The sequence below is a fragment of the Thalassophryne amazonica genome, chromosome 12 (assembly GCF_902500255.1).
Source record: "Thalassophryne amazonica chromosome 12, fThaAma1.1, whole genome shotgun sequence".
In the NCBI taxonomy this organism is placed as follows: domain Eukaryota; kingdom Metazoa; phylum Chordata; class Actinopteri; order Batrachoidiformes; family Batrachoididae; genus Thalassophryne; species Thalassophryne amazonica.
Window position 1 is genome coordinate 77289101 of NC_047114.1, and position 18502 is coordinate 77307602.

At 40.5% G+C, this 18502-nt stretch overlaps 1 protein-coding gene across 5 annotated transcripts in view; it reads left to right on the plus strand.

The window, feature by feature from the left end:
• The window catches only part of greb1l (GREB1 like retinoic acid receptor coactivator), a 170699-nt gene that overhangs the window by 117290 nt on the left and 34907 nt on the right, over positions 1–18502 (plus strand). For all 5 annotated transcript variants that reach the window (XM_034183874.1, XM_034183873.1, XM_034183876.1 and 2 more), the window contains exons 6-14: positions 27–203; positions 289–408; positions 3955–4077; positions 12249–12386; positions 12495–12620; positions 13036–13173; positions 13306–13491; positions 15610–15909; positions 17995–18123. In XM_034183874.1, the coding sequence (XP_034039765.1) occupies positions 27–203; positions 289–408; positions 3955–4077; positions 12249–12386; positions 12495–12620; positions 13036–13173; positions 13306–13491; positions 15610–15909; positions 17995–18123 (1437 nt within the window). The remainder of the gene's footprint in view (positions 1–26; positions 204–288; positions 409–3954; positions 4078–12248; positions 12387–12494; positions 12621–13035; positions 13174–13305; positions 13492–15609; positions 15910–17994; positions 18124–18502) is intronic.

An 18502-nucleotide genomic window follows, 5' to 3' on the forward strand; every position in this document is an offset into this window, starting at 1 on the left:
TTCCATTTTTATGACATTACTTCTAGGTTTTTCAGGAAACTGTGTGGGCTGTGGGGAGAAGGGTTTCAGATACTTCACTGAGTTTTCAAACCACATCAACTTGAAGTTATCCACCCAGCCCAAGAAGCAGAAGCACTTAAAATACTACCTGGTGAAAAATTCTCAGGGTGCTCTGTGCAAAGGACCCCTCATCTGCTGGAAAGGTAAAACCAATTAACTGCATTTTCTGCACCACTAATTCATTTTGTGATGAATATCCCTTACACATCAGCATTTCTTTACATTCAGATTGCAAAACCCGTCAATTTTCCAGTAGTGCGTCAACATCCAAACCAAACTCATCGTCCCTCAACAGTAAGGAAAACGGAGGTGCCGGTGGACACAGCTCGTCCCCCTTTTCTCTCTCAGGTGAGACTGCAGAGTGTGACACAGTTCAGCCTGACATCGGATCATCTCTATAATGATAACTACATTTTAAAACTGTCTGATTGAGTCATCAGTAATACCTCTCATCAAAAAGTAACAATGGGGCTCACGCAAGAACCATTCGTGCAAACAGATTTGTTTGTGAACGGTGTGCACGCATGATCACGAGTATATGTAACTAGAGAAACTGTATTAGAAACTGTATTGTACCTGCATTAATGATAAAGGTCCATCAGGTGGAGATATTGCGTGTATCGGCATGGGGCAAATTAAATTCAATAAACCACTTATCGCAACGGAACATGTGAAAACGCCACTGTGGAGGTAAACATGCATGTTTACCTCCACTAAATGTAAAGAAACTTTTAAATATGACATACTTAAAGATTATACAGTTAGCTACTTACCTTAGCCAAGTCATCATCCCATTGTGGGAGACAGAGATAGAGAGAGAGAGACCAAGAGACACATAGAGAGAGAGCAAGACAGGGACAGAGCGAGCGAGAAAAAGAAAGTGTGCTGTCTATTTCTTCCAGACATGGCGCTGCACTTACTGTGTCAGTCCTGTGTGTCCAAATAACTGACATGCAGAGGTCAAAACGGCAAAAAAAAAAGGCAAAAAAAACCAAAAAAAAACACAAGCAGCAACAAAGTTCTCTGCCTGATACTCGTCCAGAGTTTCGCCCACACCAAATCTTTCAGACGGACTTGGCAGACATCAGCGCAGGTGCGCATTTTGTGGATGGGAAAATTACTTTTGTCGGACAAAAACGAACACAAAAACGAACAACATATGAGTTCCTCATATACTCAACAAAAACATAAATGCAACACTTTTGGTTTTGCACCCATTTTGTATGAGATGAACTCAAAGATCTAAAACTTTTTCCACATACACAATATCACCATTTCCCTCAAATATTGTTCACAAACCAGTCGAAATCTGTGATAGTGAGCACTTCTCCTTTGCTGAGATAATCCATCCCACCTCACAGGTGTGCCATATCATGATGCTGATTAGACATCATGATTAGTGCACAGGTGTGCCTGAGACTGCCCACAATAAAAGGCCACTCTGAAAGGTGCAGTTTTGTTTTATTGGGGGGGATACCAGTCAGTATCTGGTGTGACCACCATTTGCCTCATGCAGTGCAACACATCTCCTTTGCATCATCCGTGAAGAGAACACCTCTCCAACGTGCCAAACGCCAGCGAATGTGAGCATTTGCCCACTCAGGTCGGTTACGACGACGAACTGGAGTCAGGTCGAGACCCCGATGAGGACGACGAGCATGCAGATGAGCTTCCCTGAGACGGTTTCTGACAGTTTGTGCAGAAATTCTTTGGTTATGCAAACCGATTGTTTCAGCAGCTGTCTGAGTGGCTGGTCTCAGACGATCTTGGAGGTGAACATGCTGGATGTGGAGGTCCTGGGCTGGTGTGGTTACATGTGGTCTGCGGTTGTGAGGCTGGTTGGATTTACTGCCAAATTCTCTGAAACGCCTTTGGAGACGGCTTATGGTAGAGAAATGAACATTCAATACACGAGCAACAGCTCTGGTTGACATTCCTGCTGTCAGCATGCCAACTGTACGCTCCCTCAAATCTTGCGACATCTGTGGCATTGTGCTGTGTGATAAAACTGCACCTTTCAGAGTGGCCTTTTATTGTGGGCAGTCTAAGGCACACCTGTGCACTAATCATGGTGTCTAATCAGCATCTTGGTATGGCACACCTGTGAGGTGGGATGGATTATCTCAGCAAAGGAGAAGTGCTCACTATCACAGATTTAGACTGGTTTGTGAACAATATTTGAGGGAAATGGTGATATTGTGTATGTGGAAAAAGTTTTAGATCTTTGAGTTCATCTCATACAAAATGGGAGCAAAACCAAAAGTGTCGCATTTATATTTTTGTTGAGTGTATGTTGTCTTAGTGTGACTGGGGCTTCGATAATATGGACGACAACAACCACAAGTTATTTGTATCAAAAACAGATGTCACAAAGTGCTTCACAGAAAAGATAAAAAAAATCATGATACATACAAACATGCATAGTAAACACAGAAGTGAAAGTAGAACAAATCAATTACATAAATATCATAATAATAATAATATGATTTTTAAGTCATTGCTCAAGCATCCTTTGTGTACATAATTTACGGTGACACACACAGGATGATATAAACGTACAAATGTCCTCATTAGGTTGCTAACTTATTTTCATGATTTCATGATTCCAACAGGAATAACTAAATAATGCTTTATAACAGAATTCATATTCCTTTGGTACTTTAAATGGTTCTTGTTTAATAAATGCATTTCTTTGTTTTGCACTATTATTACAGCTAGATTTATCTCAAATTAGAAACTCCAACACCCAGTATCAGTTTCCTGTGTTAATGATATTTTATGGTTATATGAATTCTTTGTTGTTGTTGTTCACTAACATTAAACTTTGTATTAAATGTTATGATGATTCAAAATTGGTTCAGTTACATTTTAAATCCAGTTATATTTACATTTTAAATCCAGTATTGCCAGGGTGGTGGCCAAGTGGTCAGTATACTTGCTTCCAAAGGAGAAGGTTCCCGGTGTCGCAGACTGAACGGGCTGCCCTTAAAAATCGGTCTGCCTTTTGCATCAGTGCATGCGTCATTTCGGACCACAGTCTCTTCACTCAAAGCAATCAAATGGATTAACGTGATTATTAACCATCAGATGATAAAGGCAAAAACCTCTTAAATCATTCTAAAGTCATTTTTAAGCAGAAACTAGGCCATTTTAAACAGAAATGAGGCAAAATTCCCTGATGCATTGAAATGTCTGATGCACAGTGAAAGCATCAGCTAGAAGCTTGTTTAGCCGCGGCACTCTGATCGCTTCCACCGCCTTTTATGATGAAATAATGCTGAATTTATGTGGAAATGACTGTTGTACAAAAGCTTCAGATATCTGTCGTTGAGATAGATGCTGACTGGAGTGCAGTTTGAAGCAGAAACGAGGTGTTAATCCGTGAATCGCGTCATGAACCGCGTCATCTGGGGGACCGATTTTTAGGGGACCTTTTGGTTGGCGACACCGGTTCAAGACCTCCTGTGCTCCTTCTCCATGTAATGTGGAGTTGCATCAAGAAGCGCATCTGGCATAAAGTTTGTGCCAAATCAACATGCAAATACATATCAGATCTGCTGTTGCAACTCCCATGTGAAAAGAATCTGAAGGAACTTAATTAACCCTGCGATAGACTTGCATCCTGTCCAGGGTGTACCCGCCTTTGGCCCTGTGCCTGCTGGGATAGGTTCCAGCCCCATCCACCCTGTGGCCCTTAATTGAACTATAGAAAATGAATGAATGAAAGAACTTGTAATTTAAATTGTCTATTTAAAATTCAGGGGTGCCAGTAATTCTAACCAGGACTGTGCAGCCAAGCAAACATCAAGCACAACATGACAAGTTGTAGAAGAGCGTTTTTTTTTTTTTTTTTTTTTTTTTAACCGTGACTATATTTGCTGTTTTTACCCCCAGATTCTCCACCCTCCAGAACAACTCAAGCATCTTCAGTCTTTTTTGGAGGTCAAGACCTCAACAGAGACTGCAACTTCCTCAAACCTCTTACCTCCACACCTGGGAACAAGACTCTACCAATAGGTTAAACTCTCTAATATTTACTTAGTCACATTATTTGTGATTTTTTTGTTTGTTTGTTTTGTTTTGTTTTGTTTTGTTTGTTTATATGTCCCTTATACATTAACTAAATATGTAAATCTACATGGAGCAGGCCATCAAGACATTCATGATAGCTCGGTGGCTACTTCCTCAATAACATCAGAGAGAGTTTTTTCTTCCCGCTGTTGCCTGTGTGCTTGCTAACCCCCCCCCCCCCACACACACACACACAGGAAGAAGAAAATATTTCGCGCCCCCCTGCCCCACTCTCCGCCATGACTATAAATAATATAATTTCTCCATAAAATTGTTATAACTACACCTCTGCATAACATTGTATCCTTATTAACATTAAAGAAAACAAAAAAGAAAGAACTTTAGATCAACTTACAGCAAAGAATAACTTTATTAACATTGTTTTTTAGTCTGTAACAGAAAAAAATGATCACTTTGCTTGAAATTTAAAAAAAATTCCTTAAACTATAAACATTTTTTGATCGAGTGCCATTTGATACTGGAATTTTTTTTTTTAAATAAAATCAATAAATAATACATTAAAATTGATCAGAACACTTATTCAGGAGTACAGTAAATAAAACACTTTAACAGACAGAACAAAAATGAACTCAGCCACATGGGGTGAACTCAGCCACATGGGGTGTGCAGCCAGTACATTCTGAGTGCCGGTCCCAAGCCCGGATAAATGAGGAGGGTTGCGTCAGGAAGGGCATCCGGCGTAAAACAAGCCAATCCAACTATGCAGACTCGGAATCGAATTCCCATACCGGATCGGTCGCGGCCCGGGTTAACAACGTCCGCCACCGGTGCTATTGCCCAACAGGGTGCCGGTGGAAATTGGGCTACTGCTGGGCGAAGACGACGATGAAGAAGAGGAGGAAAACGTTGCCACGAACAGCGGGAGAAGAAGAAAACTAGAAGGGTGGAAATCAGAGTGGGGACTTTGAATGTTGGTAGTATGACTGGTAAAGGGAGAGAGCTGGCTGATATGATGGAGAGGAGAAAGGTAGACATATTGTGTGTGCAAGAGACCAAGTGGAGGGGAAGTAAGAGCAGGAGCATCAGCGGTGGGTACAAGTTGTTGTACCATGGTGAGGACAGAAAGAGAAATGGTGTTGGGGTCATTTTAAAGGAAGAGTATGTTAAAAGTGTGTTGGAGGTTAAGCGAGTGTCTGACAGGGTGATGAATGTGAAGTTGGAAATTGAAGGGGTGATGATGAATATCATCAGTGCATATGCCCCACAGGTAGGTTGTGAGATGAAGGAGAAAGAAGATTTCTGGAGTGTGTTAGATGAGGTGGTGGAGAGTGTGCCCAAGCATGAAAGAGTGGTGATAGGAGCGGACTTCAGTGGGCATGTTGGTGAAGGGAACAGAGGTGATGAGGAAGTAATGGGTAGATATGGTATCAAGGATAGGAATGGGGAAGGACAGATGGTAGTTGATTTTGCAAAAAGGATGGAAATGGCTGTGGTGAATACCTACTTTAAGAAAAGGGAGGAGCACAGGGTAACATATAAAAGTGGAGGAAGGTGCACACAGGTGGACTACATTCTTTATAGGAGATGCAAGCTAAAAGAAATCACAGACTGTAAGGTGGTAGCAGGAGAGAGTGTCACTAGACAGCATAGGATGGTTGTTTGTAGGATGACTTTAGAGGTAAAGAAGAAGACGAGAGTGAGAGCTCAACAAAGGATCAGATGGTGGAAGCTGAAGGAGGAAGACTGGTGTGTGAAATTTAGCGAGCAGGTGAGAGAAGCACTAGTTGGAGGGGAAGCAATTTTGGACAATTGGAAGAGTACTGCAGATGTGGTGAGGGAGACAGCTAGGGCAGTACTGGGTATGACATCTGGACAGTGGAAGGAAGACAAGGAGACTTGGTGGTGGAATGAAGAGGTCCAGGAAAGCATAAGGAGAAAGAGGTTGGCGAAAAAGTTTTGGGATAGTCGGAGAGATGAAGAAAGTAGACAGGAGTACAAGGAGATGCGGCGTAAGGCGAGAAGAGATGTGGTAAAAGCAAAGGAAAAGGCATATTGCGAGCTGTACAAGAAGTTGAATAGTAAGGAAGGAGAAAAGGACTTGTACCGATTGGCCAGACAAAGGGACAGAGCTGGAAAGGATGTGCAGCAGGTTAGGGTGGTAAAAGATGCACATGCTAATGTGCTGACAAGTGAAGAGTGTGTGCTGAGAAGGTGGAGGGAATATTTCGAAGAGTTGATGAATAAAGAAAATGAGCGAGAGAAAAGGCTGGATGATGTGGTGAGAGTAAATCAGGAAGTAAAAGAGATTAGCAAGGAAGAAGTGAGGGCTGCTATGAAGAGGGTGAAGAGTGGAAAGGCAGTTGGTCCAGATGACATTCCAATGGAGGCATGGAAATGTCTAGGAGAGATGGCAGTAGAGTTTCTAACCAGATTGTTTAATAAAATCTTGGAAAGTGAGAGGATGCCTGAGGAGTGGAGACGAAGTGTGCTGGTTCCTATTTTCAAGAACAAGGGTGATGTGCAGAGCTGCAGTAACTACACAGGCATAAAGCTGATCAGCCACAGCATGAAGTTATGGGAAAGAGTAGTAGAAGCTAGGCTTAGAAAACAGGTGATCTGTGAGCAGCAATATGGTTTCATGCCGAGAAAGAGCACTACAGATGCAATGTTTGCTCTGAGAATACTGTTGGAAAAGTACAGAGAAGGACAGAAAGAGTTACATTGTGTGTTTGTGGACTTAGAAAAAGCTTATGATAGGGTGCCAAGAGAAGAGTTGTGGCATTGTATGAGGAAGTCTGGAGTGGCAGAGAAGTATGTTAGGGTAGTACAGGACATGTACAAGAATAGTGTGACAGCGGTGAGATGCGCAGTCGGAATGACAGACTCATTCAAGGTGGAGGTGGGATTACACCAAGGATCAGCTCTGAGTCCTTTCTTGTTTGCAGTGGTGATGGACAGGTTGACAGATGAGATCAGACAGGAGTCCCCATGGACTATGATGTTTGCAGATGACATTGTGATCTGTAGTGAGAGTAGAGAGCAAGTTGAGTCTAGTCTGGAGAAGTGGAGATATGCTTTGGAGAGAAGGGGAATGAAAGTCAGTAGAAGCAAGACTGAGTACATGTGTGAATGAGAGGGAGCCCAGTGGAATAGTGCAGTTACAAGGAGTAGAAGTGGTGAAAGTAGATGAGTTTAAATATTTGGGGTCAACTGTTCAAAGTAATGGAGAGTGTGGTAGAGAGGTGAAGAAGAGAGTGCAGGCAGGGTGGAGTGGGTGGAGAAAGGTGGCAGGAGTGATTTGTGACCGAAGAATATCAGCAAGAGTGAAGGGGAAAGTTTACAAAACAGTAGTGAGACCAGCTATGTTGTATGGTTTAGAGACAGTGGCACTAACAAAAAGACAGGAGGCAGAGCTGGAGGTGGCAGAGCTGAAGATGTTGAGATTCTCTTTGGGAGTGACAAGAATGGACAAGATTAGGAATGAACATAGAGGGACAGCTCAGGTGGGACGGTTTGGAGACAAAGTCAGAGAGGCGAGATTGAGATGGTTTGGACATGTGCAGAGGAGGGACCCAGGGTATATAGGGAGAAGGATGCTGAGGATGGAGCCACCAGGCAGGAGGAGAAGAGGGAGACCAAAGAGGAGGTTCATGGATGTGCTGAGAGAGGACATGCAGGTGGTTGGTGTGACAGAGGAAGATACAGAGGACAGGGTGAGATGGAAACGATTGATCTGCTGTGGCGACCCCTAACGGGAACAGCCGAAAGACAAAGAAGAACAGACAGAACAAAAATGAATAAAACAATTTGTGCTGATTTTTTTTTAATGATTATTTTTGGTGATTTTTTATTTTATTTTATTAGTTTTTATTTTTGTAGCACTTGCGTCATCCAGCCTGACAGAGACCATGTCTACTGCTGCTCAGCTACTCTGCCAAGGTGCTATGATACTAACGGTGCTCGCTGGTTTACTGAAGCAGTATTCACAATGCGGGATGATTGCTGGCAATATTCGGCACGTTTTCGCTGAAAAAATCTCAAGCGGCTTATCTGTGTGATTGGGGTGTAATGTCTTTAAGTGACGTCTTAATTTATTTGGCTTCATCCTGTCTGCTGCCAGCATTTTAAGACACAGCGGCCTTTCCTCATCTCCCACCGTAGTGCAAAAAAACCCTACATAGAGTTGCGTTCCATTATGCTAGAGTCCTCAATACTCCCTGCGCACACTCTGACAGCTTTATTTAACATGTACGAATTGTACGTAAGACAATAAGATCTTAACAACTGTAAATCATGAAGAAGACAATGCTCATACAGCCGAGGGTATTTTAGCACTGCACTATGTTTTTTAATTTATCGTGGCACCGAGGAAGCCACAGTTAAAAAGAACACATTTTGTACCTTTGATTACAGGCTGCTCAACTAACCTGCTGCTTTTATTAGAAACTAAAATGCTCAGAAAGGACAAACACATTCAAGTCCATAACAGTAGCCTCTGCTAACAAGGCCTTCGACTCATCAGACAAGCTGTCACTCGAAGTGATAACACTCCAATTATTCATAATGATATGACTTAAAATTGCTGAACTTGGTAGGTTATAAAAAAAATCACCCCTGCATAATTGTCATGAACCAGCTATACGGAACAAAACCATTTTTGTATCAGGTTGTAAACATGTTTATTTCTACCGTAAATTTGGGCACTTTACATGAGGTTCTACATAATTTGGGACTTCTCTGTCGGCTTTCTTTTTCAGCTTTAGATGTTGCCACTTGGATAGAACAGAAGATGCTGCAATATTCACAAAAATAATGAAGGGATTTTCAGTGATTTGTTTTCCATGAAGACAGCGTATTCACATCTATCCATAAATGGCTTAAAAAGAGCATTTTAATCTCCTGGAATGTCTGTGGCACCATCCAGAGCTTACTTCTTCTCGACACTATCTAGATGTGGTAAATATTGCATTGTAATATTTCCCATTCAATTGAATAGTGTGTCCAAAGTTTTGACTGGTAGTGTATACAGTGAGCACTTATATTTACACACTAATCAATACTGAAGGAAGGAATGTTGTAATGACTTTAAGGTCTTGCTAGCCATTAGCCCCTTTACAAGGTTGCGGTATTGACAAGCAACAGCTGCACATGCAAATCAATATTTTAACGAATTGCATAAACAGAGAATATGAGATTGGAAAATGTCAAAACAGTTCATTGGCATTATACTGTATGTTCATCTTTGCAAAATTAATAACTCAATGTTAGCAGGAACTCGTTTTATAGTAATTGTTCTGTGCCAATAGTTACAGTTGATGAAAGATTTATTTATTTCACATGAATAAATTTGCTGCTGTTGCAATTTTTAGTCAGATTACTGACAATAAAGCAATTACCAAAAAACATTGTGTAGAAGGTTGGGGTCTGTCATAGAGAAGAAGCAATTTTGAAAATCTATATGAAATGAAGGAAGTTTCAAATATATTTTCTGCATTACTTTTTTTTATTCACACAGCTTTAAAATGTGCTTCAGAAAAAAAGAAATTTCATTGTAACACTACTGTTTGGTCTTTATTGTGAAATGGTTACTGTTCAAAATAGCAAACATTTGAAAAAAAAAATTATTTGTGTTATATAGAACATTATATTGTTTTAATTTTTGTAAAGATCCAGTTACATTTTCAGTTACCTTTATATTCCTCTATTAAGTTTGTAATCAGTTGGAGATACTGTATGTTTAGTTTGTTTTATATTTAGTATGTTTTACCGTATTCGCCTATCAGAGCGCCCAGGGCCGTCCATTCGAAATTCTGCCTGAAAAGGGCATGGGCTGATGCCCTAGCATCATTACAAATAAAAAATAAATCACAAATAACTCACCTGTTTGTGTCATCTTGTTTGTCCTTTTCTCATTCATTAAATGTGTTCCTTGTCGTTTAATTTAATTTCGGGTGGGCGCTAAACCAACTTTCTTCAAAATGGGAGTGGAGTGATGCTCTGCTCTGGGCCCTCTGATGGGCAAATAAGATATATTCAGTTAGTTTTATGTTCAAGCAATTTTATATTCATGTAGTTTTAATGTTTTGTTAGCTTTATGGTTTGCTAGCTTTCTGTTCAGTTATACTTATGTTCAGTTACCTTTTTATGCCGTTAGCTTTTTATTCTCTTAGTTTTAAATTCAGTTACCATTCAGTTAGCTTTGTGGTGATCTGTATATTGAGTTAATTATTGTGAATTATGTACAAATTGCTTCAATTTCCACTTTTGTTTTGCTAAGTTTGCTTTATATTCAGCATATAGAGAGTTGTACTTAAATTTGAACACTGAGGAAGCAGAAAATGACTTACTGATTGGCCAGACAAAGGGACCAAACTGGAAAGGATGTGAAGTAAGTTTGGATGATAAATGGTTCAGAAATGTGCTGAAAAGTGACAAGAGTGTGTTGAGATGGTGGAGGTAGTATTTTGAGGAGCTAATGAATAAATAAAATGAGAGCGAGAAAGCTGGATGATGCGGAGAGAGTAAATCAGAAACTCCAAAGGATTAGTAAGGATGACGTGAGGGCAGCTTTGAAGAGGATGAAGAGTGGAAAGACATTTAATCCAGATGACATTCCAGTGAAGGCATGGAAATGTTTAGGAGAGGTGGCAGTGCAGTTTCTAACCAGATTGTTTAATAAAATCTTGGAAAGTGAGAGGTTGTCTGAGGCATGGAATAGAAGTGTGCTGGTTCCTATTTTTAAGATCTAGGGTGATGAGCAGAACTGCAGTAACTACACTGTCTTAATGTATTTCTAAATTGTGTAGGTTCTTGTTGTCATATACACCCTGTTATTATTATTACTGTTATATTTTATTATTACTTCTATTTTGTCATTTGCTTTTTAAGTGGACCATAATGGAAATAAATGTTTTCACTTTCTTGTCTCATCCATGTATTTTTAACATATTTACATATTATGTACTTACATTGCACTTACTAAATAAAATCACGCACGCACTCACGCTTTTAATATAAAGATGATTTACCATACCTTGCTGGAATGGCTTGTTAGTCCAGAATGTAATTAGCAATGTTAGGTAATATCTGTAGTTTCTCCAAAAATATTAACCCTGTCAACATTACGTTTTGGTGCCGTTCATCCTTGACCCCCAAAATACATAAGCATACCAAACGACAAATGTCAGCTGTCCCCAGTCGCACACACACAGAGCTTTTTGTTTTTCTGTATTCTGCTGCAAGCAGGTGCTTTTAATTTTTACACACACAAACAGAGACAGTGGTGGAAGACATCAAAAGCAATACTCTTTTCACTCATGGTAACAACATGACACTTAACTAAACTGACTAAACCAGTTGAACTACAAAAACACAATAAATCAATAACACTAACAACACTGTAAATCAATAACACTAAGATCTCTCTTAAACTAACATGAACCACAATAACATTTAAAACAAAACCCCCAAACTTTCATGTTGCATTACAGCACAATGTTCATTGTTTACTGGTTAGCTAAAATTGCTAATTTCTCCCAAAATATTAGTCCTATCAACTTTTTGTTTTTGCAGCATTCACCCATGACCCAAAATTCATAAGCATACCAAATGGCAAATGTCAACTCTCCCCGGTTTCTGCATGATCAAAGCCATACACATGCACTTACGCACACAGAGGCCGCTTGGCTATTGTAATATAGATGTTTGGTTACCTTTATATTCTTTTAACCTCTATATTCAATTCATTTTAGATTCAGTTATCTTTTCACTTGGCTTTGTATTAATTTAGAGTCCATCATGGTACAGCAACACTTTTGCCTCCCAGCAAGATGGGTAGGCTACTCACAATCCAATTGTTTGTGTTGTATATGGATACTTAATTTAGATTGTGTTGTAAAGATTAGTTTTCATTTGACCATATACACAACCTGCATTCAATGCTGCCTGCCTTGAACGAGATACTTCTTAATGCATTGTCCCAGTCCACACAACTATAAATAGGTACCACCCACTGGTGCCAAATCCCATTTTACTCCGTAGAACCCAGGAAAAAGCACTGGCACCAATGGGCCTTAGGGCTTAAATAGGACTTCTCTCTTCTTCTACAGTTTTGTCTAGCCCCCTTTGTGTTCATGTTTGCCTGTGTGTGTTTGCAGTACCCACAGCTCTGAGGGTGAATGGGCCAACTAATGGTCTGGGTGTTGATGGGCGCCCTCCATTACTGAGTCCCTCCCGGGTGTCTTTAGGGCCTCAAGGCCAGGGGTATCGCAGCACTGATCTAGGTGAGAGCCCAGGTAATCAAACCTCTCCATTATCAGTTTCTTCTTATTGGTAAGAGAACATTGAAAGGCATTATTCATGAAGGGATTGCTCTATTTTCTGTTTCTGTTCTCTATTTTCAGTTTTCTCTCCTATGAATTCCGGTCCTCCAAAGAAGCGCCATCGGAGCTGGCACCCCAGCTCGTTGGTACCCGTCCCACCAACAGCTGTCTCCGTACCGGCCATCCGGCCCATCATTTGTTCTCAAGGTCAATTGTTGAGTATCAAACAACCTCTTCATTTCATCAAGATAGCTTTATACATCTGAAAATTCACCCGGTTCTGCCGTCATGTACTGGCTACCCGTGTAGAGGTGCCATTCTCTGCCCTTGGGAGTGCAGGGTGTGTTGTTGACTGCACTTTGTGCTTTAAGCTCCCCTCCCTTTTGCTTGGGGAAGAAGACACCGCATCCCTGACAATCACTGGTTGTTATGGATGATTCATCTCTCATCTCCATGGAGACAGAACTATTGCACAATTGAAGAGTTGTACCACATCACATAATTGTGGTTATCTGAATGCCATTTCAAATACGTCTGCCTCGGTTCTTTCTACTAAAGCACTGTGTATAATGTACTCATTTGTGCCTGCAGACTAAACCCGGTATTGACAATGTCATTCCAGGCCCTGTATTAGCAGCATCCTCTCCTCAGCCACCATTAACAGGGGTCATTCAGCCCCAACCTGTTACAGCGGGCGAGACGGTTATAGTCCCGGACAACCTGCTCAACACTTCAGGAGTTCGCCCTGTCATCCTCATCGGTACAACCTCCTTCAAGCCATCCACTCATCCTTTTGTACACAACACAGAACCACATTACATTTGTTTGCCATTTCAGACATGCTTCAGGACTTACATACTGTGTATGTGTCTAATAACTTCTTTGTTTTCAGGGCATGGCACTTTACCTTACTTCTATGGGAATGTTGGGGATATTGTGGTGAGTCCTCTGCTGGTGAGCTGCTATAAGAGCAGTCAGCTTTCAGAGCAAACTCTGGAGAACTTGGGCCTCAACAGCAGCCAGATCCTCAACGTGGATACAGTGATCCTGCTCACTTTACAGTATCTTTCACGTCTAGGTGAGGGGTATCTCGTGCATTCGTATTTTTTGAAATGCTGAATGTTAGTTGTTAGAAAATATGCAAGAACGGTGGATGCTGTCAGTTATATAAGCTACTATAGCCTACTAATTCTGTAATGCTGAAGGCAACATACGCTCTTCAGTGATTTAACCCATGACTGTTTTGAGTTTTAACCCTTTAAATTCAACAGAGCTATACTGAAAAAAAGAGAAAACTAAAAAAAAATATTGCTTCAGCTGGTAACACTCAAAGGAATTAAGTTTGTTGAAATTAAGTTGATGTGTAAATAAATATTAAAATAAATGATGAACGTTTGCATCAACCTACAGTGAGGAAAATAAGTATATGAACACCCTGCAGGGTAAGGATGATTCTGAGAAAGCTCAGAACTACACAGGAGGACCTGGTCAATGACCTGAAGAGAGCTGGGACCACAGTCACAAAGATTACATTAGTAACACATGATGCTGTCATGGTTTAAAATCCTGCAGGGCAGCAAGGTCCCCCTGCTCAAGCCAGCACATGTCCCGGCCCGTTTGAAGTTCACCATTGACCATCTGGATGATCCAGAGGAGGCATGGGAGAAGGTCATGTGGTCAGATGAGACCAGAATAGAGCTTTTTGGAATCAACTCCACTTACCATGTTTAGAGGATGAGAACAACCCCAAGAAAACCATCCCAACCGTGAAGCACGGGGGTGGAAACATCATACTCTGGGGGTGCTCTTCTGCAAAGGGGACAGGACGACTGCACCGTATTGAAGCGAGGATGGATGGGGTCATGTACTGCGAGATTTTGGCAAACAACCTCCTTCTGTCAGTAAGAACATTGAAGATGGGTCATGGCTGGGTCTTCAAGCATGACAATGACCCAAAACACACAGCCAGGGCAACTAAGGAGGGGCTCCATAAGAAGCATTTCAAGGTCCTGGAGTGGCCTGGCCAGTCTCCAGACCTGAACTCAATAGAAAATCTTTGGAGGGAGCTGAAACTCCAAACCTGAAAGATCTAGAGAAGATCTGTATGGAGGAGTGGACCAAAATCCCTGCTGCAGTGTGTGAAAACTTGGTCAAGAACTACAGGAAACGTTTGACCTCTGTAATTGGAAACAAAGGCTACTGTACCAAATATTAACATTGATTTTCACAGGTGTTCAAATACTTATTTGCAGCAGTAACATACAAATAAATTATTAAAAAAATCATACATTGTGATTTCTGGATTTTTTTTTTTTTTTTAGATTATGTCTCTCACAGTGGACATGCACCTAAGATGAAAATTTCAGACCCCTCCATGATTTCTAAGTGGGAGAGAACTTGCAAAACTGCAGGGCGTTCAAACACTTATTTTCCTCACTGTAATTCAAGTGTTACCATTTGAAGCACATTTTTAAGTTGATTATTTATTTTTTTTTAAGTGTACAACAGAAAATTTGAAAAATCTTTCTTGCAGAAACATATTTGTTGTTCATTTCTAGATCAGCATCTTTGGTGGTTTTTCCAGCAGCCTCAGAAAACAGAATTTTAACATTTTGATGATGTAAAGTTGTTGTTAGATAGTCGTTAAGGCTGATGGCATCAAATGTAGCTCGACTTTAACTGATTTGCAGAAACACAGCTGAACACAACAGTAAAGTGCCCTCTCTCGGGGTACAAGGACTTTTTGAGGTGCATAAACCCAAGTGGTATGCTGCTTCTACTCTGTCAGTTCATGCAAATGAAAATGTCTGTAAAGCTCAGATCTTACAGGTGACAGCTGACTGGGTGGATCACTTCTACCACTCACCCACAGTTTCATCATGGCATGCACACCTATGACATGTGACTCCAAAGGTTCTTTCTGTGCCATGTCTCATACCGGTGTCTCCATCTGGTGGTAGCTGTTTGTAGTTGCAACAGATTTATTATTGAATTTGGAGCTAAAAGCCAAAGCCTTGTTGTTCCTACATGGGTGCCAGGGGTGGATTGGCCATTGGGAGTACCGTTATTTTTCCCAGTGGGCTGATCAATAATGGGTCAATGGCTGCCCGTTTTTGTTAATTTTTGCTGTGCATGGTAAGTCTCCTGGCCCAGGGAGACAGAATAAGCCCTTAAACTTTGATGTTACATCCTACAGACTCACAACAGATTCCTCTAAGGGAGGAGCTGGAACAGATCGTTCTGAAGGCGATGATGTCCTGTCCTGGGGGTCCGACCATCTCTTCTTCCCAGTTGCCATGGTTGGTGCGACTGGAAGCCAGCGTCTCTGGGGGCAGCGTCCAGGTTGTGGTTACCCATAACTCTTTGGGAGAAGGCATTTCAGAGTCGCTGCATTCTATGAGTGAGGGTTCGCACCTCCAGCAGTCCCTGCCCACATATGTGGTCATTATATGTGCCTCCAAAACGAATGGCAACGAGTTCTGTGTGCTTGTTTTGGGTGAGTGTAACTTGTAGGCTGCTCTATTTCTACATGTCCTCACTAGCTCAACTAATCTGTACAAGATATATAGAGAGCCTTTTATCTGCAGAAACAATTTCAAGGAAACAGAAGCTTCTCAGTAATTATTGAACGCTGCCATTTTATTTCTGAATTTAATTGAACTGAAACAGTTAGTTGGCACATTGATTAGTCAACACTAAAATAGCAATAAACTACTATAATTGAATAAATGTCCAGTTTTAAGTTGGGAAGATCTGTTCCATTGCTGTTTTATTTGAGATAAACTGGCTTTGACCTATTCTATCTGTTATACAGTGTATGCATCACAGTCTCTTTTGAAACTGATACAGTAAAATTCGCCTAAACCATCATCTCATCGTACAAACCGGGTAATCGCACTCACTGGACAAAAGCAAAAGTCCCAATGCCTTTGTGTGGTTTTCCATGTAATAAACACCGTATATTACAGATTTTCGAACACATCAGCCAAAACGACCCCCCCCCCCCCCCCCCCAATCATAATATATTACATTAAAAACCCCTCACATGCACTAGACAGAGCAGTCTGGATGTGCCCAGTAACAGAGGTATGAAATGAAGTTCAGTGGTACTGTATTTCTGTGATTAAAAGACTGGCCGTTGTTTTTTTCAAACTGCTGCTTGTTGCCTGCACTGTAATATGGTGTTAAGTTTCACACATATCCCTGGGTGTAACAAACCAGATCGCTTTAGATCAGAGCCCTTTGCTTGGCTGCGAACCCTGTGACGTGCACCTGCTAAATGACTGAGACCCAAAAGGCTGCAATTTGCCACTTTTAAGTTCTCACTCTTTCCTCTCCCGTCATATTTTAATTTGCTGTGTGTCCACAAATATGACCAACTTCGCAACACGGAGTCAGAAACGTCATTGCATGGCCACGGAGTTATGGAGCTGGAGAAGCATAAATGAGGCTTTAGCATTTTAAGGTACCACTCTGCAGCGGAATTAGAAAAAGAAGTGACTCAACTAAATGTAATCTTTTTAATGCGCATAATGCCCGGTGCTTATTTAAGGCAAGCATTAATTTTTTTCAGATGAAGTTTTGACCTGGTCATTAAATGAGGCAGGTCCCGATTCAAGGTCAGGTGTTTAATCAAGGAAATATCTAAGCCTAAGTGGTGCTGGGGATTGTTCGGCACCTTCTCCATACATATAACGGATTTTGTATGTTTTATACGCATGACGGATTTTGTCCATTTTATACATACGGTATAACTGATTTCAATTATAACAGACAAAATTTGCTGGGCCACCTGAATCCATTATATGTGAGTTTTACTGTATTAAATTGCTTCAGGAATGCTTGAAATGGATTGATACAACATTAATGGCTCTAAACGAAGGCTAAAGTTAGATTGAATTAAAGTGCTTTTATCGCCAATTCTATCTTTAACTCTAAGCCAATGGTAATACCGTGAGTTTAAATTAATTAAACTTGAGATGAAGTGACTTCAGCAAAAAAATTAATGTATTTTGATTTCTGTCTGTTAAAAGTAAAACAAGTAATTAAAATATGTCTCCCTTAATCCGGAAAAATGAAATTATTTTAAAAACTTTTTTGTACAATTTTTTATATTTTGTATTGTATTGTATTTTGAGACCTCTGGTTTTCATCTGTATTCTGCACTCCATGAACTATTCTCCATTGGTACAGGAACTGGTAAGTTAGCAATGGCAGTTTACTAGAGTGAAAACAGTAGTATGGTTTATAGCGTATATAACAAAATATAAAACAAAATTGTTGAGGATGCAAGTATGCAGATGCACTTGTCACTAGTATTTAGTAGTTTGTGCTTTATGTATTACACAACATGAAGCAGCATCACAAGAAAATAATAATAAGAAAAAATGCTCACTCACTCACTCACTCATCTTCAACCTCTTATTCGGGATCGGGTCATGGTAAAAAAAAAAAAAAAAATACTCAAGACTTTAAAATAAAAAAAATATTGCAATGTTTGTCTAAGTTTGGAAATGTTGGTGCAAGAGGAGTTTATGTTAAAATGGCAGTAATCTAACATAAATGTATGTGTTAATTAAAGGAAAGTACCAAGCACGGGCCTTAGCTGAAGGTATGCTGACGACCAACGAGTTTCTGAAAGAAATCAGCTACGAGCTAATCACAGGGAAAGTCAGCGTCTTGGCGTCTCACTTCAAAACCACCTCGTCAGGTGATTATGAGTTCATTTATTGGTCAGGTGAAGCGAATCAGTCCAAGAGATTTTGTCCACCTTGTTCACCCTCTTTCATTAAGAAGCAGTTTTATATATGGTTGATAAAACAGCACTCTTTTTTTTTTTTCTTTCAACCAAAAGTGATTTATGTAACCTCTGTTGAGAGTTGAATTGGGGACGTGGCTGCAGGTACGAGACATTTCCACAAATGCTCACCCATAGGACAGCATGTGGTGCTCTGAAACTCTGCGCAGCAACTACAGAACCCAGTAGTATTGCTAATATATTAATATATTGCAGTATGACACTGTAAACCCAAACAAATGAGCAGAACTCAAAAATATTGAGGTAATCAACTGCCACAAAAGTTTTGAGT